We start from the raw sequence: 20728 nt of genomic DNA on the forward strand, positions 1-20728 counted from the left end.
CACTCCGTTTTACATATTAAAATCAATTTACAATATGTTTGTTTACAGAAATACAAAAGTATAAGTAATCTGGCTAGTGATGTGATTGGTTCAGCTTCAGGTAAAACACCCAAGCAAAAAATAAAATTCAGTTATAAACATGTTATCATCTTCGCGATCGTCGGTTATTGTTGTTATCATTTCTCTATTGGGCTGCTACTTGAATGTATTAAAGGATGTAACTACTTATCATTGTGAACAGGATGAGGCTTATTTAAATAATCTCTCACATTGTCATTTGATCGTAACTATTATAGTAGATACAATATGTTTACATTACATTGCCATAGCTTTGGACCGGTAACATCTGTAACCAAGATAAACATTTCAGATATGAATAAAGGATCAAAACTCGTCAGTTCTCTTAATTTACATTGGTGAGAGTCCCTATAATTTACGATGGCACGGTAAATTTAAAACAAAAACTGATTGAATATAAAAACGTTTCAGCAATTTATCTAATGTCAAACGTGGTACTATAAATTCACCAAGTACATTAGAAGTTTCAAAGTTGGTGTATTGTACTTAGCAGTGGATGAGCAGATGTGAAAGTGTGAAAGAAATTTCTAGATCCGAATCTGATATTGAAAATGTTTCGAAATAGTAATTTTATACACTAACAATAACGTAATATGAAGTTTTTCTTGCAATCGATAATTGTAATACTACTTCTGTTTTTATTTTCAGACGTATACCATCTTGGAGTTTAAGTCTCGAATCTGTGGATAAAAGTTAATAAATTAAAAGGTAATTAAAGCCTAGTGAACATGACTTCATTTGGGCGAGTTACGCGTGCGTAGTGATTTCGCTTTGTTTGACCAAATATTTGCTGTAAATTTGCCAGTTTTACAAATAACATTCACATAAACTGAGCACTCTAACTTTATTGTTATCAAATTATTTATTATTTCACAAAACGCGAAACAAAAGTCCAGTGTAATGCTACTGAACGTTCTAAGTTTGTGTGTATAGTTTACTATTTTGATGTGTAACTAAAACCAATAAGTGGACAATCCATATATTTACTCTTTGAATTATTTTTTATACTGATACTAAATAAAACAAATACATTTTAATAGATCTTCTGATGACGGACAAATGATTGATATTTGTCCAAATATCAATCATTGTCCAGATCTCAATTTGTCCGTAATGTAAATTACAAAGAATGATTTAAGTAAAAAAAAAACAATACGTGTATTCAAACATGCTAGATCCGAGTGAAGTGCTTATGCCTGCACTACACTTGGCTAGTTACGAATAAATATCACAGAATAACATACGTTATTTCATGAACAAAATAATACATTATTCGATAAAATTATTAAAAGGCGTACTATTAGTAAGGTGAGGTCAGTATTTGTGAGCAAAATTTACTTAAACTTGCTATGTAATTTTTACAACAAAACGGACTTATTAAAAATGTGCACTGTCAGATTATTTTACAGATTATACATTATCAGCTGACGATTTGTCTCGGTACTTGTAAGGTTAGGTCAAGTCAAAGATAAATGACAAATAGCGCAATGTTCAAAATGAAAGATAAATATGTCAAATAAGCTGTCTATTTTTCTTAAAACATTTTCGAAATATAATTGATCTATAATTTTGCTAACAAACCATTTGTACTAGTAAAATTAAGAAATATACACCACTTTTAACAGCATGTGTTAAGTTTATATATTTTTTAGATATATTCAACAAAATAATTGCGGGTTATATAATCAATTCTTCTTAAATTCTATTTTATGAAATAATATTACTAAAATGACTTCAAGATGTAGATTGTTATGGCGACGATTTTTGCAATTAAAAAAAGTTAACTATACAGTAGTTCCACGAGCTTTTACTCATGTCCCCAAAAAAATATCACTTCCATGCACTCTTGGATTTTCATTGCTAACCCTAATTGGCTTGGAAAAGAAGTTAAATGCAGAAGACGAGTTGATATTATCAATAAAACATTGTGTACTGTTTATTCAACGGAATGAATATGATAAGGCTGAACAACTCCTCCATGTTGCTTTGAAACAGGCACAGCAAATACAACATCAGTTAGGTATAACATACATTTACGATGTGATGGCCAATTTAGCACTAGAAAGAGAACAGTATGACAAAGCTAAGAAGTTATTTGTAGTTGTATCACAGAGGATTATGGCTGATGGAGCAACGGAAGATGACCTTCGAGTAATTCACATCAGTGTTAAGTTAGCAAGAATTAGTCATATGAACAAAGAATATACAACAGCACAGTTAGGATATGATTGGTGTTTAAATAAACTCAATAGTGCAGTTTCTATAAATCCTACAGAAGAAAATGTAAAGCTCCTAGCAATGGCTGAAGACTGGTATGGTCGTTTATTTTTAGAATGTAATAAAGATGATGTAGGCTTACGCTACATGCAGAGCGCGTACGAAAAAATGACATCTTTGTCAGATACAGAGAAAGAACATTTAGTCATACAGTTAAATGATCTTGGTACTGTTTGTGTAAACATCGGCAAAATTGACGAAAGTATTGAATATTTCACAAAAGCTATTGATCTTGGTAAACAAATACCTGATTTCGAAGATTTAGGTGTGTTCTATGTTAATTTAGGTAGAGCATATTTAAAGAAAAATATGATAGATGTTGCTAGAAAGTCATGTGGACATGGATGGAAGTTAGGAGTACTCATGAAGAATAATGATGTAAAACATGAAGCAGAACTTTGTATTCAAGAAATAAAAAACATGACTTAATCATATTTTGTTTAATTTTATTATTACTTATCAATGAAATGCAAATACAAGCAAGTTGTACCCTGTGACATTTAAAATATTAATAGTGGTATTTGAAATAAAATTTAAAATATAGTTCACATAATATAAAAATATGTACAAACTAATTTGAGAGACTCAACTAATTTTATCTAGATTTATGTTATTCCAAACATCATTTATGACATTATTATCAAACATTTTTCATAAGAAGTAAAGTTAAATGCAAAAAAATATTTTTTAATGATTTTTCTTATCTTTAAAATTTAATATCTTAATTACTATTACTTAGCACTATCTTTTGTTACACTGAAAGGTTCAGAAATGATTTCAGCATGAGTATTGGTTATGACAACATCCTTGACTGGTCGGTCATTAGTACCAGTGACTGTCTTCTCAATCTTACGAACAACATCCTGCAAAAAAACAAATATTTATAACTACACCTTGTAACAATACAAATATTCAGGCTATTTTTATGGGGACTGCATTCTTAGCAATAAAATTATGGCTGATAATACAGTAGTATTTTAATTGCTGTGTATTTTGAGCAGTCTTAAAATAATAATAAATTGTTAATATATTAAATTATTTTTAAATATACCTAATAGATATAATTTATTACAAGTCATGCATAGATATTTGAATAAATACATACCATGCCTTCAAGTACTTTGCCAAAGACAACATGTCTGCCATCTAACCATGGGGTCTTAGCTGTAGTGATGAAGAACTGGGAACCATTAGTATCCTTTCCGGCATTAGCCATAGACAACCAACCAGCACCATAGTGGCTCAACTTGAAGTTTTCATCTTCAAAGCGTTCACCATAAATGCTACGACCTATGAAGAAAATAAATAAACATTACTTCGATTGTTAAATAATAACAATTTAAAAACATAAATTCCTAGAGCCTATTAAAAAGTTTATAACTTTATTAATTGTGAACACTTTGCAATAAACCAATTAAAAAAATTGTACATATTTAATAAGACTTATAAGAAAAAAAATGCTGAACTATTTTTAAGGAAATAATATTTAATATATAATTACCTCCTGTTCCATCTCCTTTAGTAAAGTCACCTCCTTGGATCATAAAGTTGTCAATGACTCTGTGGAATTTGCTACCCTTGTAACCTTCACCCTCAGGTTTTTGTGCAAGCTGGTAGAAGTTCTCAACAGTCTTGGGAACTGTTTTACCGAATAACCCAATGACAACAGTACCCACAGGGTCATTCCCTATACTGATATCAAACTTAACCTGTTAAAAAAAGATTTAGTAAAAGTTAAAGGTAGCATATTTCTTTCTAGATTTTATTTATTACTTTTTATTTTGTATACATTTTTATGTATTTACTACGTTTATATAGTTTTATAACATAATTATTGTAATTTTTAAGATTATTTTAATAGAAAATAAAAGTAGGTAGACTTTTTTTTCAAATTTAGAAAAAATATTTAGTATTGCTTATTTTAAAATGAACATAAATAAAACAAACAATGAACAAGGAATGAATAATGCAAAACTTGAAGCGTCATATTCACAAGGTCAGCGACCTCATAAAGATGATATCCGGTTAAACTTTTGAAGCTTTTGTTTTTTTAATACATTTATATACAAGTACGTTTATTAAATTCAAATATTACCTGGTGGGTCACCTTGGGTCCTTTAGGAGCATCGGCAGACCAGGCCGTATTAGCAACTAGGAGAAGGCCAAGTGCCATCACAAGAATTCCCATGATTAAAATTAATTTAGTTTTTTTTCTAGTAATTTTTGATAAAAGTAAGTTGAATATAGAAACAAAGTGTTTCTGAGTTGGCTAGTGGTGCTAGACTATTCACAGAACCGGCGCCGGCAAAACTTAGCCAAACTATACATGCAATCAAGTCACGCAGCAGCCAGCAAGTCAGATTCAGCTTGACGACAGACGTCCACGTCAGAAGTCAGAGCTCAGACTCAGTTCACCCAGCCTAGAATAAATTAATTATCTATAGTCGACTGTAAATGTCATTGGAATCTGTCAACGACAACATAACTATAACTTATAGCGGTGGAAATTAAATTGCCTAAATTAATATTAATTCATGCATAGAATATCTACTGTAATAGCTAAATTTTAATATATGTTGCATTTGCTTAGTGTAAAGTCTGGTATAGATTGTTTAAGTATATTTTTAATATTATCCTGAGAATTCATATATTCACACTACAACTAACAAACTTACTTGTAATTATATAAGCATGATTTTTACTGGTTTTATTAATATACGTGAGCTTTTAAGCAGCTATGAATGGTTAAAAAAATATAAATAGTGTCTATCTGTCTATTCCGATTACCCCATAGCCGTCAGCTACAGTCCACAGACAATAAAAGCAATTAGATAGATCAAGTTGTAAAGCAAGGAAGTCGGACGTTTGTTGATTTTAATGTTGTGTTGTAATTTTTAAATTGGATTAGAAAGTGAGACCATCGAAAATTCAAAGAAAAATTGTGTTTTTATAATGCGACGACAAAGCTGACGTTATGTTGCGAGAGGTAATTCGATTACAGTAGCAATGTTATGATTCCCTTTCAGGGATCTTAAAATAATTTCGTAATACTAAATGGCACAGAATTAAAACGTAGAAAAATGGATGGAACAAATGGATCAGATTTGCCGCCCGTTAAAGAAGAAACATTTTGTAAATATGTGTTATATTATGAAATGAACAACTCAAGGTATCGAATCACTAGCCGTTGTCCTTGTGCAGTTAAATGGTTATGTTTTTGTTCTCACAGCTTTGTTTTTTCTGCAGAGTTCGTATCTGGGATTTGATAATATTGATACCAAACGCACTCTTCCTGCTATTTCTAGTGGTACGGTTTAACAAGGCTCAGTTAAAGTTGCGTGCTACCAGTAGTCCCATATTTTTGACGTTCTATACACTTGTATGGGGTAATGTGATCATCAGCTTAATAAGATGTGCTGTTTCTATGACTGTAAATGCAGCGATGCCGGTGGGCGGTCTGATCGACAAGATATTATGGGTCACTGTAAGATTTTTTTTACTAGCGACAGAAATGAGTGTGGTTATATTCGGATTGGCTTTTGGTAAGTTTAATGGTAATGGATTCTTATAAGTATTTTGGCATATAGTATAAAATAAATTATATAAATATTTAATGTTAGAGGCATCAATTAGATGAGGATGCAATTATATTTATATTCCGTGTATAACATAACTATTAATGGATTATTTTTATATAATTGTAATTATTTAAGTTTAACTATGAAGTAGTATTGGCTGTAACATTCAGTTCGAAATAAGTCATTATGTAATATAATATATAAATATTTTTTTAACATTAATCCTAAACCTACTATATAACTTATCATTTTAAAAAACAACTTTGTTTTAATATATGATATTATTACTTCTATAATGTATAAATCAATTAACGAAGATCATGTATATTTCAGGGCATATGGACAGTCGTAGTAGTATCAGATATGTGTTACTAGCTACGTCACTTATATCACTCGCATTCACAGTAACACAAGGAACATTAGAAATTATTATGCCAAATGATATGTTCCATATCGACACCAGGGATTATGATTTATTCGGACATGGGGGAATGCTGTTCTGGTTCACATCGTCACTTGTGTTTGCTATCATATACTTTGTAATACTTTTATTACCCTGGATACCATTACGGGAATATTTGGCCTTACCGAGTAAGTTAATTTTTTACTTTATTTCTGACCCAATTTATTAATAAAAAAAAATACTGCATCTATTTTTTTCTTGATATTTAATATGTATATTTATTTATTAGTTTCATGTTTATTTGTTAGTTGGGTTTCATAAGTTTGTATAGATGAGAAATATAAATATTCATATAGTGCCACAGATCAAAATGTGTTTACTGTTTATTGATTTAAATTCCAAGGTCCAAATTATATTGTTACATTGAATCCATTCAACCACCGTTTCACAGCAAACAATGTTCAGCCATTCCGTATAAAACATTTACATATTATATTCCTAGTTTATCGCTCTTTCTATTAGCGAAAACTGTATCATAATCAGTTTAGGGCTGTAGAAGAAGTTAGCAACTTAGAAAGTGACTTTGTTTATACTATTTATAGATACATAAAATATTCCTTTTTACTAAAGTACATGTAATGGAAGCTCAATGCTACATTTTAGAAACAAGAAAAAAAAGTAAGAATTAACTAGAGATTTTTGTTTTAATATCTATTTGTGATCTCAAATTTGTTTTTAGTATTGAGTCTGTATTTTATATTAATTGTCTCACAAATATTTTCTACTAAAATTTTGTAGATGCACATATTAATATCTCTTTAATTTTTTAGTAAACAATTGATAGTACTATAAGAAAAAAATGTTGTTAGTCATCAAAATGCAAGAGTTATTAACTCGACAATGTTTCAGCTTGATTGGCATAGAAATAAAACAACGAAACATTCATTTATATAATTATATAGATTTCAACAGTATCTTAAAATTGGGCCAGTAACATTGACAATCATTATTGTATGAAATAAATTTCTTCAGTTTTAAAACACTTCATAAAAACTATGTAAGTGAAGGCCAACTAGTTTGAATGTTGTTTTCAGTGACAATTGTAAAGAATAGATAAACCAAGAAGAAAAAACATGTTACCTTTTTCAGTTTTTATGACAAAATTGCTTTCAATCAGACTAAAAAAACACATCTTGAACTAGACTTGCTGGTCACTTTATTTAGATCGGAGAATATTATAGGAAAAAAAGAATCTTAAACCTCTATAATCTATGTTTCTAAATAAATATTCTTTTAAGAATATGTTGATCCTAGTAAGAGTTTTAAATCTTAGTAATAAGTTATTTTGATGATACTAGTTACACTCATGGTGATATACTTATTATATACCAGTGTATATGATGTGTTATATACAGGTATTTTTCTTTTCTTATGCTCAAATTATTCTATATTTGAACTTGAATTGAGAATATTTCAACCATCGAAAATTATTTCAATAAAAAAAATTATACATTAAAAAAAAGTGATTCTAAGTAATATTTATGCTATATTTAAATATAGCATCAAAAAGCGAAGAAGATCTATGTATCCTCTTTTGCAGTTTTCTGAAAGTAAAAATGAATTATGAATATGTCTCCTCAAGCTCCAAACTATGTCTTTAAAAACGTCAATTTACAGTAGCTCTGAATTTTGATTGATTATGTGATATGGTGTCTGATTTTGATGTGATGTAATGTGTCATTGAACATTTTAACATGTGAGAATAGAAGAAGAACTCAAAATTAAAAGAAATTAGTTCTGTGAATTACATAATACTTTACCCTCTATTTATATTTTTCTGCCTTGTCATGGAATAAGTCACTTAAGTAATTTGATTCTTCAGTGGTACCTATAAATTGACAATCCAATTTAAATGCTTTATGGTCAGAAAATTGTATGAAAATTCTTAATAATATTTTGAAGTAACGATGAATGTAATTATAAAATAAATCTTTCTTAAATAAAAAAGGCAATTATAAAATATTGATAATACTCAACGAAATTAATAAATTAGTTGTTTGTTGATATTTTCAATTACATTAAATGAGGAGGTTTATAATATAGATTTTTTTTTAAATATAGTTGTGTAAATTCCTAAACAATTACTTTTCGAATTTGTGGTAATGTCTGATTTGGTTTTTTTTTTTAAATTTAATTGGACCTTCCGCGTCTATAACAAAATAATATCAATAAATATATCGCATAATAAACGATTAAGAAATGAATTGATTTAAAAAAATCATTTTTAGGGTAAAATAAACATTTCGATAATTTAATTAATAAGCTATATCTATATACTTATAATATCCAATTACTATGTACTTAGCGTCTATTAAATGCATATTACAATCACATAACAATTAAAAACCATTTATTTATTTTATGTTGATAAAAACATCGATATTTCCTCTTCTCAAAGTAATAAATATTTACATTTATAAAATACAAACTCATTTCTTGTTTGCGTTACATAATTTTAGATAATAAAGTCTGTAGGTTACTATCTTGAACAAATATGAATCTCGTTGTTTATAATTTGCTAGCTACTCGTTCTGGATTTGCATGGGGAGAAGAAGGGTCGACATGAAACGTTTATAATAAATAAACTATTGGTTTATGCGTTGGCATGAATTTTCCGACATCTTCGTCATGTTTTAGCCAATTTACATAAAATCGCAATGAATTATACAAATGCCTCATGAATCACTCCGTGCATTGGTTAAAACCGTACAAAAATCGGTTCAGTCGTTTTTGAGTAGTCGCGTTCTGACAGACAGACGACGAATCGCGAATGATTTTGTTTTATAATATGAATAAATGCCATTAAACAAATAATTGAATTAATGATATGAAGTATTTAAACTTAATTATTGTAATTAAAAAATTTTTGATTAGAAAACATTTTACAAGTTTTAAGACTTGTTAATTATTTTCTCTTCAATTATTTTAATTGTTTTCTCGGTATTTGTATAAATTGTAATAAAAATGAAGACTAGAACATTCCAACTTAATTACGGTTTCAAAGACGCCAATGCAGCAATCCTTACTAATATTATGAAAGTGAAAGTTTGTATGTATGGATGTTTGTTATTGTTTCACGCAAAAACTACTGAATGGATTTTAATGAAAGTTTTAAATAATGTAGCCTATACATCAGAAAAACGAGAGCGAAACCGCAGCCGAAAACTTGTAGGTTATATGTGTTACCACTTAGTGTTTTTTTTTATGAATTTATGTTTTGTCGTATTTTTTTGGATTCACGAGGTGACCAGAATTCTTAAATACACAGCCTATTTCAATTGAATAAGGTATGAAGGTTAATAAACCTTAAATTAACGTATTATATTCGATTTTCTATACTCTATCAGTAATAGATCAGCTATATTGTGCATTATTAACAGTTCTTGACTGATATATCTTTATTTATAATATAACAATAATGCACTTAACTACTTATATCCACTTAAATTTTAGTCCCAAAGTTCCGATAACAGCTTCGTCAACGTATAACACGGCATTTTTCGTAAATCTTTAATGAATACCACAGATTATTCAAGCTCTCGACCAATGGTATCGCCTCAATTCGATGTCAAATGTTGTTTATTTGGCCTATATATACGGACTGGTGACATAAATTTCACCACAGCTACTATATTACAAGACTAGCAGCAATGTGTGTTATCAACAGCATTACAAGCGGCGGTTGTAGCGGGGTTTTTATTAAGAATATATTGATTTGGTAAAATACTACGATTAGCGCGTCCCAATAAACAAATTCTTCGCCTTTCGTCTCTTACTTGAAATAAAATAATCATAAATATTATAGAAGATTAAGTTAGCACCTTAATTAGTTTAAAGTTTCTTTTCTAAAGGCTTGTGTATGCTTTTTAGTAGATTGAAAATATTACATGGCAACCAAGTATACTACTTACCAAAAAATATTATAATGATCGGCTCAGATATTCTACCGCCAGACGACAGTACTCAGTATTGTGTGTTCCGGTTTGAAGGGTGAAAGAGCCAGTGTAACAGAGTGTGTGTACACAAGGGACATAACATCTTAGTTCTCAAATTAGGTAGCATTGGTGATGTAACGAATGGTTAATATTTCTTACAGCGCCATTGTCTATGGGTGTTGGTGATCACTTTCCATCAGGTGGCCCATTTGCTCGTTCGTCTAGATATATCGTAAAAAAAATACCCACGAGGCAAACATTGCTTATACTAGGTAAATCACTAAAAAATAAATGTTTAGTTTAGTTAATACGAGGATGTTATTGATTTTTGTAATAAAATACAAACTCGATTCTAAATGCAATACAATACTTGGAGTTTAATGACTAAATTGTTAGTATTGAGAAGCCTTGCAAGAGCGCATTGTAATCAACCCCTTGTCTTAAGCTGTTTCTTTAAAGAAGAATCAAAATCGAATTTACATGATTAAAAAAATAACGTTGTATTTGGTAGTCTATTAAAACCGAGACACATATTGTTTTTAATAACGATATTGGTTACGTTAAATGTTTAATGTTATAACGATTTGTTTCTTTGTTACTACAAACATTTTTTCAAAAAAAAGGTAATTTTATTATTTTTTAACAACTCGACAATGTACTTCTAGTGTTTTCCTAGAAAACTAATAAACGTGTGTAATAATCTCAGTTTTCATGTTTCGGAATAAAACTAAAATTAATACTTAAGTTTAAAATTAGAATTTGTGTGAAAAGATCTTAAAAGAAGCCTTAAAAACAAAAGAAATAACAGCTGATTTAGCATCAATTATTTGTACAGTATTCGTACTTGAATGAAATGTTATATGTAGGCGGTCGGGCAAATAGGCCACCTGATGGTAAGTGGTCACCACTACCCATAGACAATAGAGCTGTAAGAAATATTAACCATTCCTTACATCGCTAATGCGCTTCCAACTTTGGTAACTAAGATCTTATGTCCCTTGTGCTTGTAGTTACACTGGCTAACTCACTCTTCAAACCGGAACACAACAATACTAAATATATATATATATTTAACGATAGAATATCTGATAAGTGGGTGGTACCTATCCAGACGGGCTTGCATAAAGCCGTACCATCAAGTAGCATCATCAATGTTTTGATAAATTGAGAGTTGTTAATCTAAATGGAAATTATCATACACAAGTAGCAGGGAACTTCTCGTTAATCTTAATAAAAAATAGATATAGATAAGTTTACCACAAACATGAAAACATGTAACGATTTTTATATATGGAGCTGTACATATCTCTCGATAAAATGTCATTGCAAAGCTCCACTTAATGTTTATCTATAGTTATATTAGACGTACGAGATGAAACTAATCTTATCTCTTGTAGATACTTAAAAATGAGAAGCACTTGAATGTTGAAATGTTTTTTCTCGTATATTTTCGTAATTTTAATAGTTTATAGGCAGAATATTATGTGTAAATATATAGTTTTGTTTTATGTTATTTTTATGATAGAAAAATTGGTCTGGGGGCTTAAACCGAGCAATAATTCCTATAATCATAAATAAATAAATAATAATCAGCCTGTAAATTTCCCACTGCTGGGCTAAGGCCTCCTCTCCCGTTGAGGAGAAGGTATGGAGCATATTCCACCACGCTGCTCCAATGCGGGTTGGTGGAATACACATGTGGCAGAATTTCGTTGAAATTAGACACATGCAGGTTTCCTCACGATGTTTTCCTTCACCGCCGAGCACGAAATGAATTATAAACAAATAAGCACATGTTAATTCAGTGGTGCCTGCCTGGGTTTGAACCCGAAATCATCGGTTAAGATGCACGCGTTCTAACCACTGGGCCATCTCGGCTTCAATAATTCCTAGAAGAACTAAAATATACTTGATGTACCTTACTAAGATGATCATTTGCAATAAAAATAGAAAGTCTTGCTACAGCATTATAAAATAATAATAAAATACCACTAAAACATGTTAAAACTTTAAGATTGTAAATTATATGTTTTTAGGAAGCCACGCAATATTTTAGGTTAAAATAGATTTATGACCGCAGCTTCACCAGCGCATGTGTGCCTATGTACCCATTTGCACATTATCAACTTCAAATTTGAAGATCTTCCATATTTAAACCATCCCTCAACTTTAACCCCTTGAATAGGTGAATTAAGGAAAAAAAGTAGCCTATGTTCTTCCTTTGGATTCAAGCTTGCTTCATTCCAAATTTCATCAAATTCAATCCAACGGTTTAGGCGTAAAAGAGTCACGGATAGGCAGAATTACTCTCGCATTTATAAAATTAGATTAAATAGATGATATAAATCAGGAAGCGGCCCGTGTAGGGTACCGCATGTGGCACTGGTGACGCGTAATTTTGTGGTACACGATGCTATTAACTAATAAACACAGCAATTTATTCAGGTGGAAATTTTCAGATCATTAAAATAAAATATGTTATATTTAAACTATTTTAGTCTACGAATTTAAATCGAACAAACCACAGATAACGATACTAAAAATTTGTAAATATGATGCCCGCGCGATTTTTACCAGTTGTATGCAAGCAATGTATTTTTTTTTAAATAAGATTATTGTTCACTTGTTTAGTACCTGCATATACAATGCCTCGTGGTTTCGGCAAAGTATAGTATAGCCAAACACGTGAGGCGTGGGTCTCAAATCAAATTAAATGTATTTTATTCAAGTAAACTTTACAATGAAGCATTTTTGAATAGCCAATAAAGGGATTTTTTGTTAAATGATAATCAACGACCACTCGTTTGATTGCTGGGTATATCGTTCTGAACAAACCCAAGAGCAAAAGCATTCCCAGGGAATTCTGCCATTGGCAGCCTGTGAATTACATACCCTATAATAAACACATCAATTACCAAAAATATGACTTAAGGAGAAGCGAATAAATGATGATGTTAATGTTATTAAATATTATTTATTTCCAGCAAAGCTCTCATTCTATCTGTACGTGCTTCTCCTCGCATTACTGGACACTACGCAGGCGGTCGGTGCGGGTCTCCTCACGTGGGGCTCCATGCCGTCTGGTCTTTGCGTCGTGGACGTCACTACATGGCTTTACTTCTCATTGTACACGCCGCTCGTGTATCACACGTTTTTGAGTGAATTTTTCAGGTAAGTTTGAGTGCTATTACGCTAGTTTTAACCCGAGTTCAAAAAGAAAAAAAAATACTTTTCATAAAGGATTAAAGTAAAAATGAAATACAATTTTATGATTCGTTTAATATTGTTATAATGTATATACGTTCTTAGTTCTGTTACATGAAATTTGTACCGTCGACTTATATATAAAATATAATTCAGCTTAATAAAGTCAGTACGTTTAAACGAAACTACACGTCAAGGTTATAATGATGTAAGATTATAATTTATATGATTATCCTATGACTGTTTCTTATTTTCATATATTCGGCTCGTTATGTGACTTATCTTAGATGGAATGTAGTTTAATCTTACCTTTGTTTCTACGTTACTAAAAGACGTATCAATAAATAAATATTCGAAATGTAGTTTAATATTTATTTTATTAGTAGTTATGTTCATTTTCATAAATGCATGTTAATATTGACGTGATTACACATGAACAATTAGTTTATATCGTAATTAGTTTTCACGATATTTTTTTGATAGATATACGTCACATACAACTTATTTAACATAATTTTATTTATATCTGTGTAATAGACCTCGATATTTTTTATCTGTGACCTTTAATAACAACCACAACACAAGTGATATCATCTAGACAACCAGTTGTTTTAGTGACTACCGTTTATTATCTTACGACTTCTTAAAAGAATCAACACTACCAATACATTAAACATTTTTTTTTATTTCCTAGCTTTGTAGCATGAAAATAAAATATACTTTGCAAAGTATATAGTCAAAAGTTTTGTTTATGTAATATAATTTTTATTTAGAATAATTGAGCTATATAATTGCATAAAACAGTTTCGAATCTACTTCCACGAGAAACGTGTTTTTGCTCATAATAAGGGAAAACGATAATGCGGTTCTTTTTTAAAATTAAAAACAAGAACACGTTTATTGACTTTTTTTTTTAATTGTCATGATATGATTGTCTTAAGTCTAGTCTATAATGTCTTTAAGAAAAAGCAATAAAATAAAATACAACGATGTAATGAATTGTGAAACAGCAACCTCTAATATGTTTAATTAACGCCGTAAATTAAATTTATGTTAGTAGTCCGCGATATCTTAAAAGGTTTCTGACTGCGGAACTTATGTATGGCTGCGTAGGTAAAAAAAATAATGAACGGGAATTTTTGATTTTATATACAAGTATCGATACATTAAAATTGTCACTCAACACATTCAATCTTTTGTTATATGTTTCACACGGTGGCATTTTATTCGCAACTCTTATTACGTCACAGAGGAAGCACTTGAATTTTTGATAAATATAAAAATGGTGCGTGAATCGTGACGTCATCCTTGTCAAAGTAATCTACCTATGGGGATAGAACTTTCGCCACAATTTTATAAGTTCCGTGCCAATATGGTCCAGCTGTTTGTTAATTTAGTTACTTATTTATTTTATTAGTTATATGTAAAATTAATTTTATTATTTTAAAATTTATGGGCAACTTCTTACTTCAAAACACTTTATCATTACAAAACATTATTATAAAACATACATTATTATAAAACAAAGTCGCTTACCGCTGCCTGTTTGTCCCCGTGTATGCTTAGATCTTTAAAATTACACAACGGATTTTGATGCGGTTTTTTAATAGATAGATTGGTTCAAGAGGAAGCTTTATATGTATAATACTTGCACAATACACTAAGCATTTTAGAGGTCCGCGATGGTAGGAATATAGCAATTTTTTAATTTACCTATTTCTTAGGGATAACACACATTAACCATTTTTTTATCCTTTACTTTTTACGAGAAATAATAGCTTATTTTCGAATCGATTTTAAGCAATACAGCATTAATCCTTATCCAATTAAGTACCTTAAATACATTGTGCATTTCATAGAGATCATTATGGCCCTTTGCAGCATGTATTTTCGAAGATATTGCAGATTGAAAATGAAGGGACATAGCAATATTGTGTAATGACAAAAAGCTGTGAAAGTTGTATATAAAGACATTCTGTGGGATATTTAGTATCAGCATTGCCCCCTTGCGAAGCCGGGGCGGGTCGCTAGTTGTAATTATAAAATCATTATTTGCATGTTTATTAGCATGCTCTTTTTTAAATTAAAAACACATTATGTATGTGTTTAGAAATTGAGAATTATATTTTTTTATAATATTTTTTGTTTTATATTCTAGTGTCTCACAACCCAGTATCATGTTCTCGTACAAGGCTCAGATGGACGAGCCTATGGACGACGATCAGGTATCGCTACCCCATCAGCAAAGCTTCAGTTCACTCAAAACGGACTCCGATTATATTTATCAGGTAAAGTTTTGTTATCTGACATTGTTATAAATTTTAATATATGTTTTTAATCATATATTTTTATTTCAAGTTAATAAAAGTCGTGTTTGATAAGTGCTAAAATGTGATTCTGATTCGTGTATGAATAAATATTTCATGGTGAATCGATAGATTTGTATGTTATTATTCGATAATATACGTACTATATATATGAAATAAAAAAGTATTTTGTGTAATGTGTATGTGAGGTTCAAACTTTGTTTCAGCAGAGCAATAGTGTATACGACAGTACACTCTTTGAAGTAGGAGGGACCACTCCAATGAACCCAGTTTACAGCGCGTCACTACAAAGTCCTGATTCTATAGCATCGGGTCAATCCATAGACATTGGAGTACCAACATCGGGGTTCCCAAATCAAAACATGCTCTCAACATAACAAAAGAAAAACAGATTAAATATACCTAACATTAATGCCACACATCCAAAGAAATACGTTATAATTTAAGGGTTAGCGAAATAATTTTAAATAATTTCTATTTAAGTATCAGATAGTTTCTTTCGTTCGGAATCTCTTGATTTGTTATTTCATCGTGATTTTTATCAGGCGCTTTGTGATAGCTAGAGCCAGTGATCGGACTCATCGAGACGAAAACATCTCGTTTTCTGCTTTAACAATTTGTAATGTATCCATCCACATAAATTTCATACTAGACTAAGGCTGAAACAGCGACACATATTGTCTATTGTTTACTATAATTTTAAATATTCTCAAAATGTTTGCAGATTAATAAAAAAATCACATAGAGCAGTGTTATTGCATCCGACCATAAACAATTTTGTACTTTAATAACTTAGGTGAGTCATTGTGAACATACAGTTGCTAAAAAGTTTAGTAAATCTCGCGATTATTGACACAGATAGAAGTATTTAACTTCCTTTAAGAGTTTATGTTGCGATTATAACTATGAAATTATTTATGCAATAAAATAGTAATAGATTTTGCAATAATATTTTAGGAGGATACAATATACACGAATAAATCATCAACCCTTTTTTTTTTTTAATTTATTGTTTCTTTCTGGAACTTAAATTCGTTACGATATTTCAATTGTACAGTATTCCTTATCATCGAAAGTATTGAACCTATGATTATTTCGCAATTTAAATCAGACTTTATTTTGTGAGGTGTAAGTGTGAAGTTCGAATGTGTTGCTATTTTATAATTATGATTGACACTAATTGGTTTATATATAATTATTTTTATCATACTGTGATGGTTTACCTACTTATTTTAATTTTGTTGTTATATTTTAATGTTTATGAAAGTGATAGTGGAGTAAGTAATATTATCGAGAACAGCAAAGCTGAGATTTTAAATATATAGGTTAACTGCACTTTCTACATATATTTTTGCGGAATAGCAATGAATTATGAAAAATTAAACCGCAATAAAAACTTATATCGGCTTTATTTATTTATTTTATGTTATTTTAATAGACAGCCTATATATAACAGTTTAAATCTATTATTTCGGATGTAGAAGAGTAGCTTTTAAATTAAGAACAAAAGTTAAGATGGCCGAAATAAAAACACATTTTGCCTTCTACGACTAGTCTCTAGTTTTTACGTTAAGGAAAAGTTTGATTGTAGATGTTAAATAGATTTAACCATAACTACAAATTCTGTGGACTTGAAACAAATAATTGAAACGCATTGTAAAAAAATAAATTGTCAATTTGAATCTCGAATTATAATTGAATCGTATCAAGCAGTTAATGACAATTGTCAATTTTCCTTTATAAAATGTGATAGATCACATGTTGTATGTATGTACTATGTACCCATGTGAAACTTATTATTTTAAGTGATATTTTGGTTGATGGCGTATATTTTTGTTATTTTCTGTCTTAGGAAACTATTAAAGTAACAATTTTATTGAATTTGCATTTTTATTTTTACCTTTGTATAATTAAGCTAATAATAAAAGACTATAATTTAAATTAAAGTTTTATTTTGAGCAATCATTTTTGTAATTCGTCTTGTATAAATGGATGTTTTAAACAGTCTGTAACGGATAGTCTTTGATTGGAATCCAATATTAACATTTTTTCCAGTAAGTCTTTTAACTGTATTATCTTTTTTTCTTCACCAGTTGGTGGGTTTAACGAACTTTTCTTTAATTCTTTATACAAGTCTCTTGACATTGTAATGTTAGTTATTTCTACAACTTTTTCTCTTCCCGTGAATTCATCTTTTTTGTGTAAAAGAAAATTGTTGTTGTAATTAAAATGTTGATCCTTGAATTTTCCTTTCCTTACAACTCTACTTGGTATTTTACCCTTTAAGTCCATGAAACATTTTAACATTTTATTATTGGAACTCCCAGTGAACAGTATCTTTCCAGTGGACATTTCATAGATGGTGCAGGCCGTCGACCACACATCCACACCATGCTTGTAAGGTATACCCAATATTATTTCAGGTGCTCTGTAGAACCTTGAGACCAAGTAAGGAGTTGGCTCATTGTCATTTATTTTCGTAGCAGACCCAAAATCGCACAGTTTTAAAATATTTTTCTTTTCATTTACTAAAATGTTATCAGGTTTTATATCAGCATGTATAATACCAATCTTTTTTAAGAGTCTCAAAGAGAGAATTAACTGTCTGCTGTAACTCATCAATGCCTTGATATTAATTCCATGGTGTCGGCCATATTTCTTCAGAATACTTCGCAGATCCATATGAAGAGGTTCAAGTACCAGACAAAGATGTCCTTTATGCATGAAATTTGAATAAAATTTCACACAATGGTATTTACTTTCAGGATCAGCGTCATTTATTTCTTTTAATACCTCCACTTCTTTTAAACCAGTTTTGTACATCAGATCATTGTTTCTGACAATTTTTATTGCAACCTCATTACTGTTATTACTATCTTGTGCTTTAACAACATTTGCAAAAACTCCCTGTCCGAGCAATGCCTTTATTGTGTATTGATTGTTATTTATAATATCTCCGACTTTGATATTGTAATAACCTTCAACATCGTCCCAATTATCATTTAACTTTGAACTTTCTTTTCTATTGTCCTGTGTAACATTATCTGTATCATTTTTTGGAACAAAGTCCTCTTCTGAAAACATGTCCGTTACATCTTTTGCTGATTTTGTTTGGTTTATTGTTAGACTCTTTTGACTTTTATTTGAATGGAGATCCTTGATTTCATTGTTGGCATTTTCCTCACAGGATGTGTTATCTGTTTTTTCCACTGATGTGTGTAATTGTTCTAATAATTGCTTCCGTTGTTGTCTTCTCTGCTCAATTATATGCTCTTCGTCCTCAGAATCTAACTGGGCATAATCTTGACTATTTTCAGGTGATGTTTTCTTTACTGTTACATCATTTTTAGGTTTTTTATTTTTTATATAATCTCTGTGATGCTTTTCATTGTTGGTTTGATCATTAGGCTTTTCACATTTACGTTTTTTATAGTTTTCTCTGATTTCTTTTTGAGTTTCAGTTTTAAGTTTTGCTATATGTTTGAGTTCTTTTCTAATTGTTTCTCGTTCCTTCATCAGTTCTTGTATGCTGGTGCGTCTGTGAGGTAGTGGGGGAGTTTTACTTTCATATGGGCGACATTTGTTATCATCTTTGCTTCTTCTTCTGCTGCTGGTCTTAGAATATCTTGTGGAATGATATTTACCATGCCTTTCAGCCATAATGAGTTAACTTAATTTGTCACTTTGAAGTTATTTTGAATATTTAGTTTACCTGCATCTGTAAAATGTAAAATTTGTTTTTGTGTTTTAGTCAAAATATCAATGAAACAAAGTATGGATGCTATTTAATAATTTTGGTATCAAAAAAATGATTTAAGCATAAAATGTCATATATATGATAGTTACTTTTTTAAATAGACTAAATAAAATAACATGTCAAAACAATGAAGTATAACTATCATAAATTTGACAAATGCTGACAATAAAATGGGGTACTATGTACTATATTATCATTGATTACATTTCCACCCAGCATTTTGTCATCAGTTCCAACATTACTTAGTATGTTGAACTTTTCATGTTGTTCATTATGAAAATATGCATTTTCACATGTCCTCCACTCATTTAGTCCTTTTAGTCACTTTACTTTCCCATCCATGGTTATCTATATTAAAAATCAATAGGCCATTAATATACATGTTAGAAATATTTATATGAAAAATATAGTGTTAAATTAAATTTGGCTCATTGGTCATTTTAAGTGATAATCCCAAATGTCCAATTATTGAACTGAAAATACTTTAATAACAATTATTAGGAAATAATCAATATCTCAATAATACTTGTCCTATGTCTTTCCCCTTGGATAATATTACAATAGTACACACAGCATGAAAACATCACAGGCATAAAGTCAAGTTAAGATCTGTTTTTATTCTTTAACACATTGACTTTATCAAGTGATTTATAAATATTTTCATGTTATGAGCACTTAGCTTGCTTTAAAATGTTGTTTTTACTTTAAGAGTAATATGGTATATCTGGTTACACAATGTCATCACATAAACACAACAAAATTTACTTTATATCACATCTGTGTAAAAGTACCATATAAAACATATTAAAGTACCGTTTTTTCGTTCTACTTTTTATGTGTCGAATTTTTAAGAACACAAAATCACAGTGTTATTTATTTTCAATTCTTGTAAACATGAATTTGACAATTTGATAATTCTTGAATATTGGTTATATTAAGCTTATTATTTATTCACATATTAGCAAAAAATATTAAATTTAAAAGTGTAATATTTTAACCTTTTTATCAAAACATTAATATTTTTTATTTTTGACATTTCCTTCCTTGTCATACAGATTATAATACAGTCATAGTATGCATATATATAGGAAACTGCTAATACAAACTGA

General features: G+C 29.8%; 4 protein-coding genes and 1 long non-coding RNA gene across 7 annotated transcripts; 3 read left to right on the forward strand and 2 right to left on the reverse strand.

Annotated features, from left to right (window-relative positions):
- Window positions 1–69: 69 nt before the first annotated feature.
- On the forward strand, window positions 70–1092 carry LOC135193789 (uncharacterized). The gene is made up of 2 exons (XR_010309433.1): window positions 70–642; window positions 727–1092. It is a non-coding gene; the product is annotated as an uncharacterized LOC135193789 (long non-coding RNA).
- A 531-nt stretch (window positions 1093–1623) lies between these two features.
- Window positions 1624–2785, forward strand: LOC113399493 (tetratricopeptide repeat protein 19 homolog, mitochondrial). Its single transcript, XM_026638641.2, has one exon. It carries the CDS (start codon window positions 1807–1809, stop codon window positions 2782–2784), a length of 978 nt encoding a protein of 325 aa, XP_026494426.2. The 5' UTR covers window positions 1624–1806; the 3' UTR covers window position 2785.
- Window positions 2786–3002: 217 nt separating this feature from the next.
- LOC113399601 (peptidyl-prolyl cis-trans isomerase 6) lies at window positions 3003–4763 on the reverse strand. Its single transcript, XM_026638770.2, has 4 exons — window positions 4451–4763; window positions 3857–4064; window positions 3461–3645; window positions 3003–3218 (listed from the first exon to the last, which is right to left on the reverse strand). The coding sequence occupies exons 1-4, from the start codon at window positions 4541–4543 to the stop codon at window positions 3087–3089; spliced, it is 618 nt and encodes a 205-aa protein (XP_026494555.1). The 5' UTR covers window positions 4544–4763; the 3' UTR covers window positions 3003–3086.
- Window positions 4764–5167: 404 nt separating this feature from the next.
- On the forward strand, window positions 5168–17743 carry LOC113399466 (transmembrane protein adipocyte-associated 1 homolog). Of its 2 annotated transcripts, none has more exons than XM_026638613.2 (6): window positions 5168–5524; window positions 5602–5897; window positions 6267–6524; window positions 13316–13502; window positions 15694–15823; window positions 16069–17743. In XM_026638613.2, the coding sequence occupies exons 1-6, from the start codon at window positions 5436–5438 to the stop codon at window positions 16237–16239; spliced, it is 1131 nt and encodes a 376-aa protein (XP_026494398.1). In that variant the 5' UTR covers window positions 5168–5435; the 3' UTR covers window positions 16240–17743. The 2 variants fall into 2 exon arrangements, with proteins under 2 accessions (XP_026494398.1, XP_026494405.1); XM_026638620.2 differs by having other exon boundaries at window positions 5169–5524; window positions 16072–17743.
- Window positions 17744–17794: 51 nt separating this feature from the next.
- Window positions 17795–20632, reverse strand: LOC113399233 (serine/threonine-protein kinase PRP4 homolog). Of its 2 annotated transcripts, none has more exons than XM_064217741.1 (2): window positions 20323–20632; window positions 17795–19967 (listed from the first exon to the last, which is right to left on the reverse strand). In XM_064217741.1, exon 2 carries the CDS (start codon window positions 19520–19522, stop codon window positions 17825–17827), a length of 1698 nt encoding a protein of 565 aa, XP_064073811.1. In that variant the 5' UTR covers window positions 19523–19967; window positions 20323–20632; the 3' UTR covers window positions 17795–17824. The 2 variants fall into 2 exon arrangements, with proteins under 2 accessions (XP_064073811.1, XP_064073812.1); XM_064217742.1 differs by having other exon boundaries at window positions 20433–20631.
- Between the last annotated feature and the right edge of the window lie 96 nt (window positions 20633–20728).

Source organism: Vanessa tameamea, chromosome 18, assembly GCF_037043105.1.
Source record: "Vanessa tameamea isolate UH-Manoa-2023 chromosome 18, ilVanTame1 primary haplotype, whole genome shotgun sequence".
NCBI lineage: Eukaryota > Metazoa > Arthropoda > Insecta > Lepidoptera > Nymphalidae > Vanessa > Vanessa tameamea.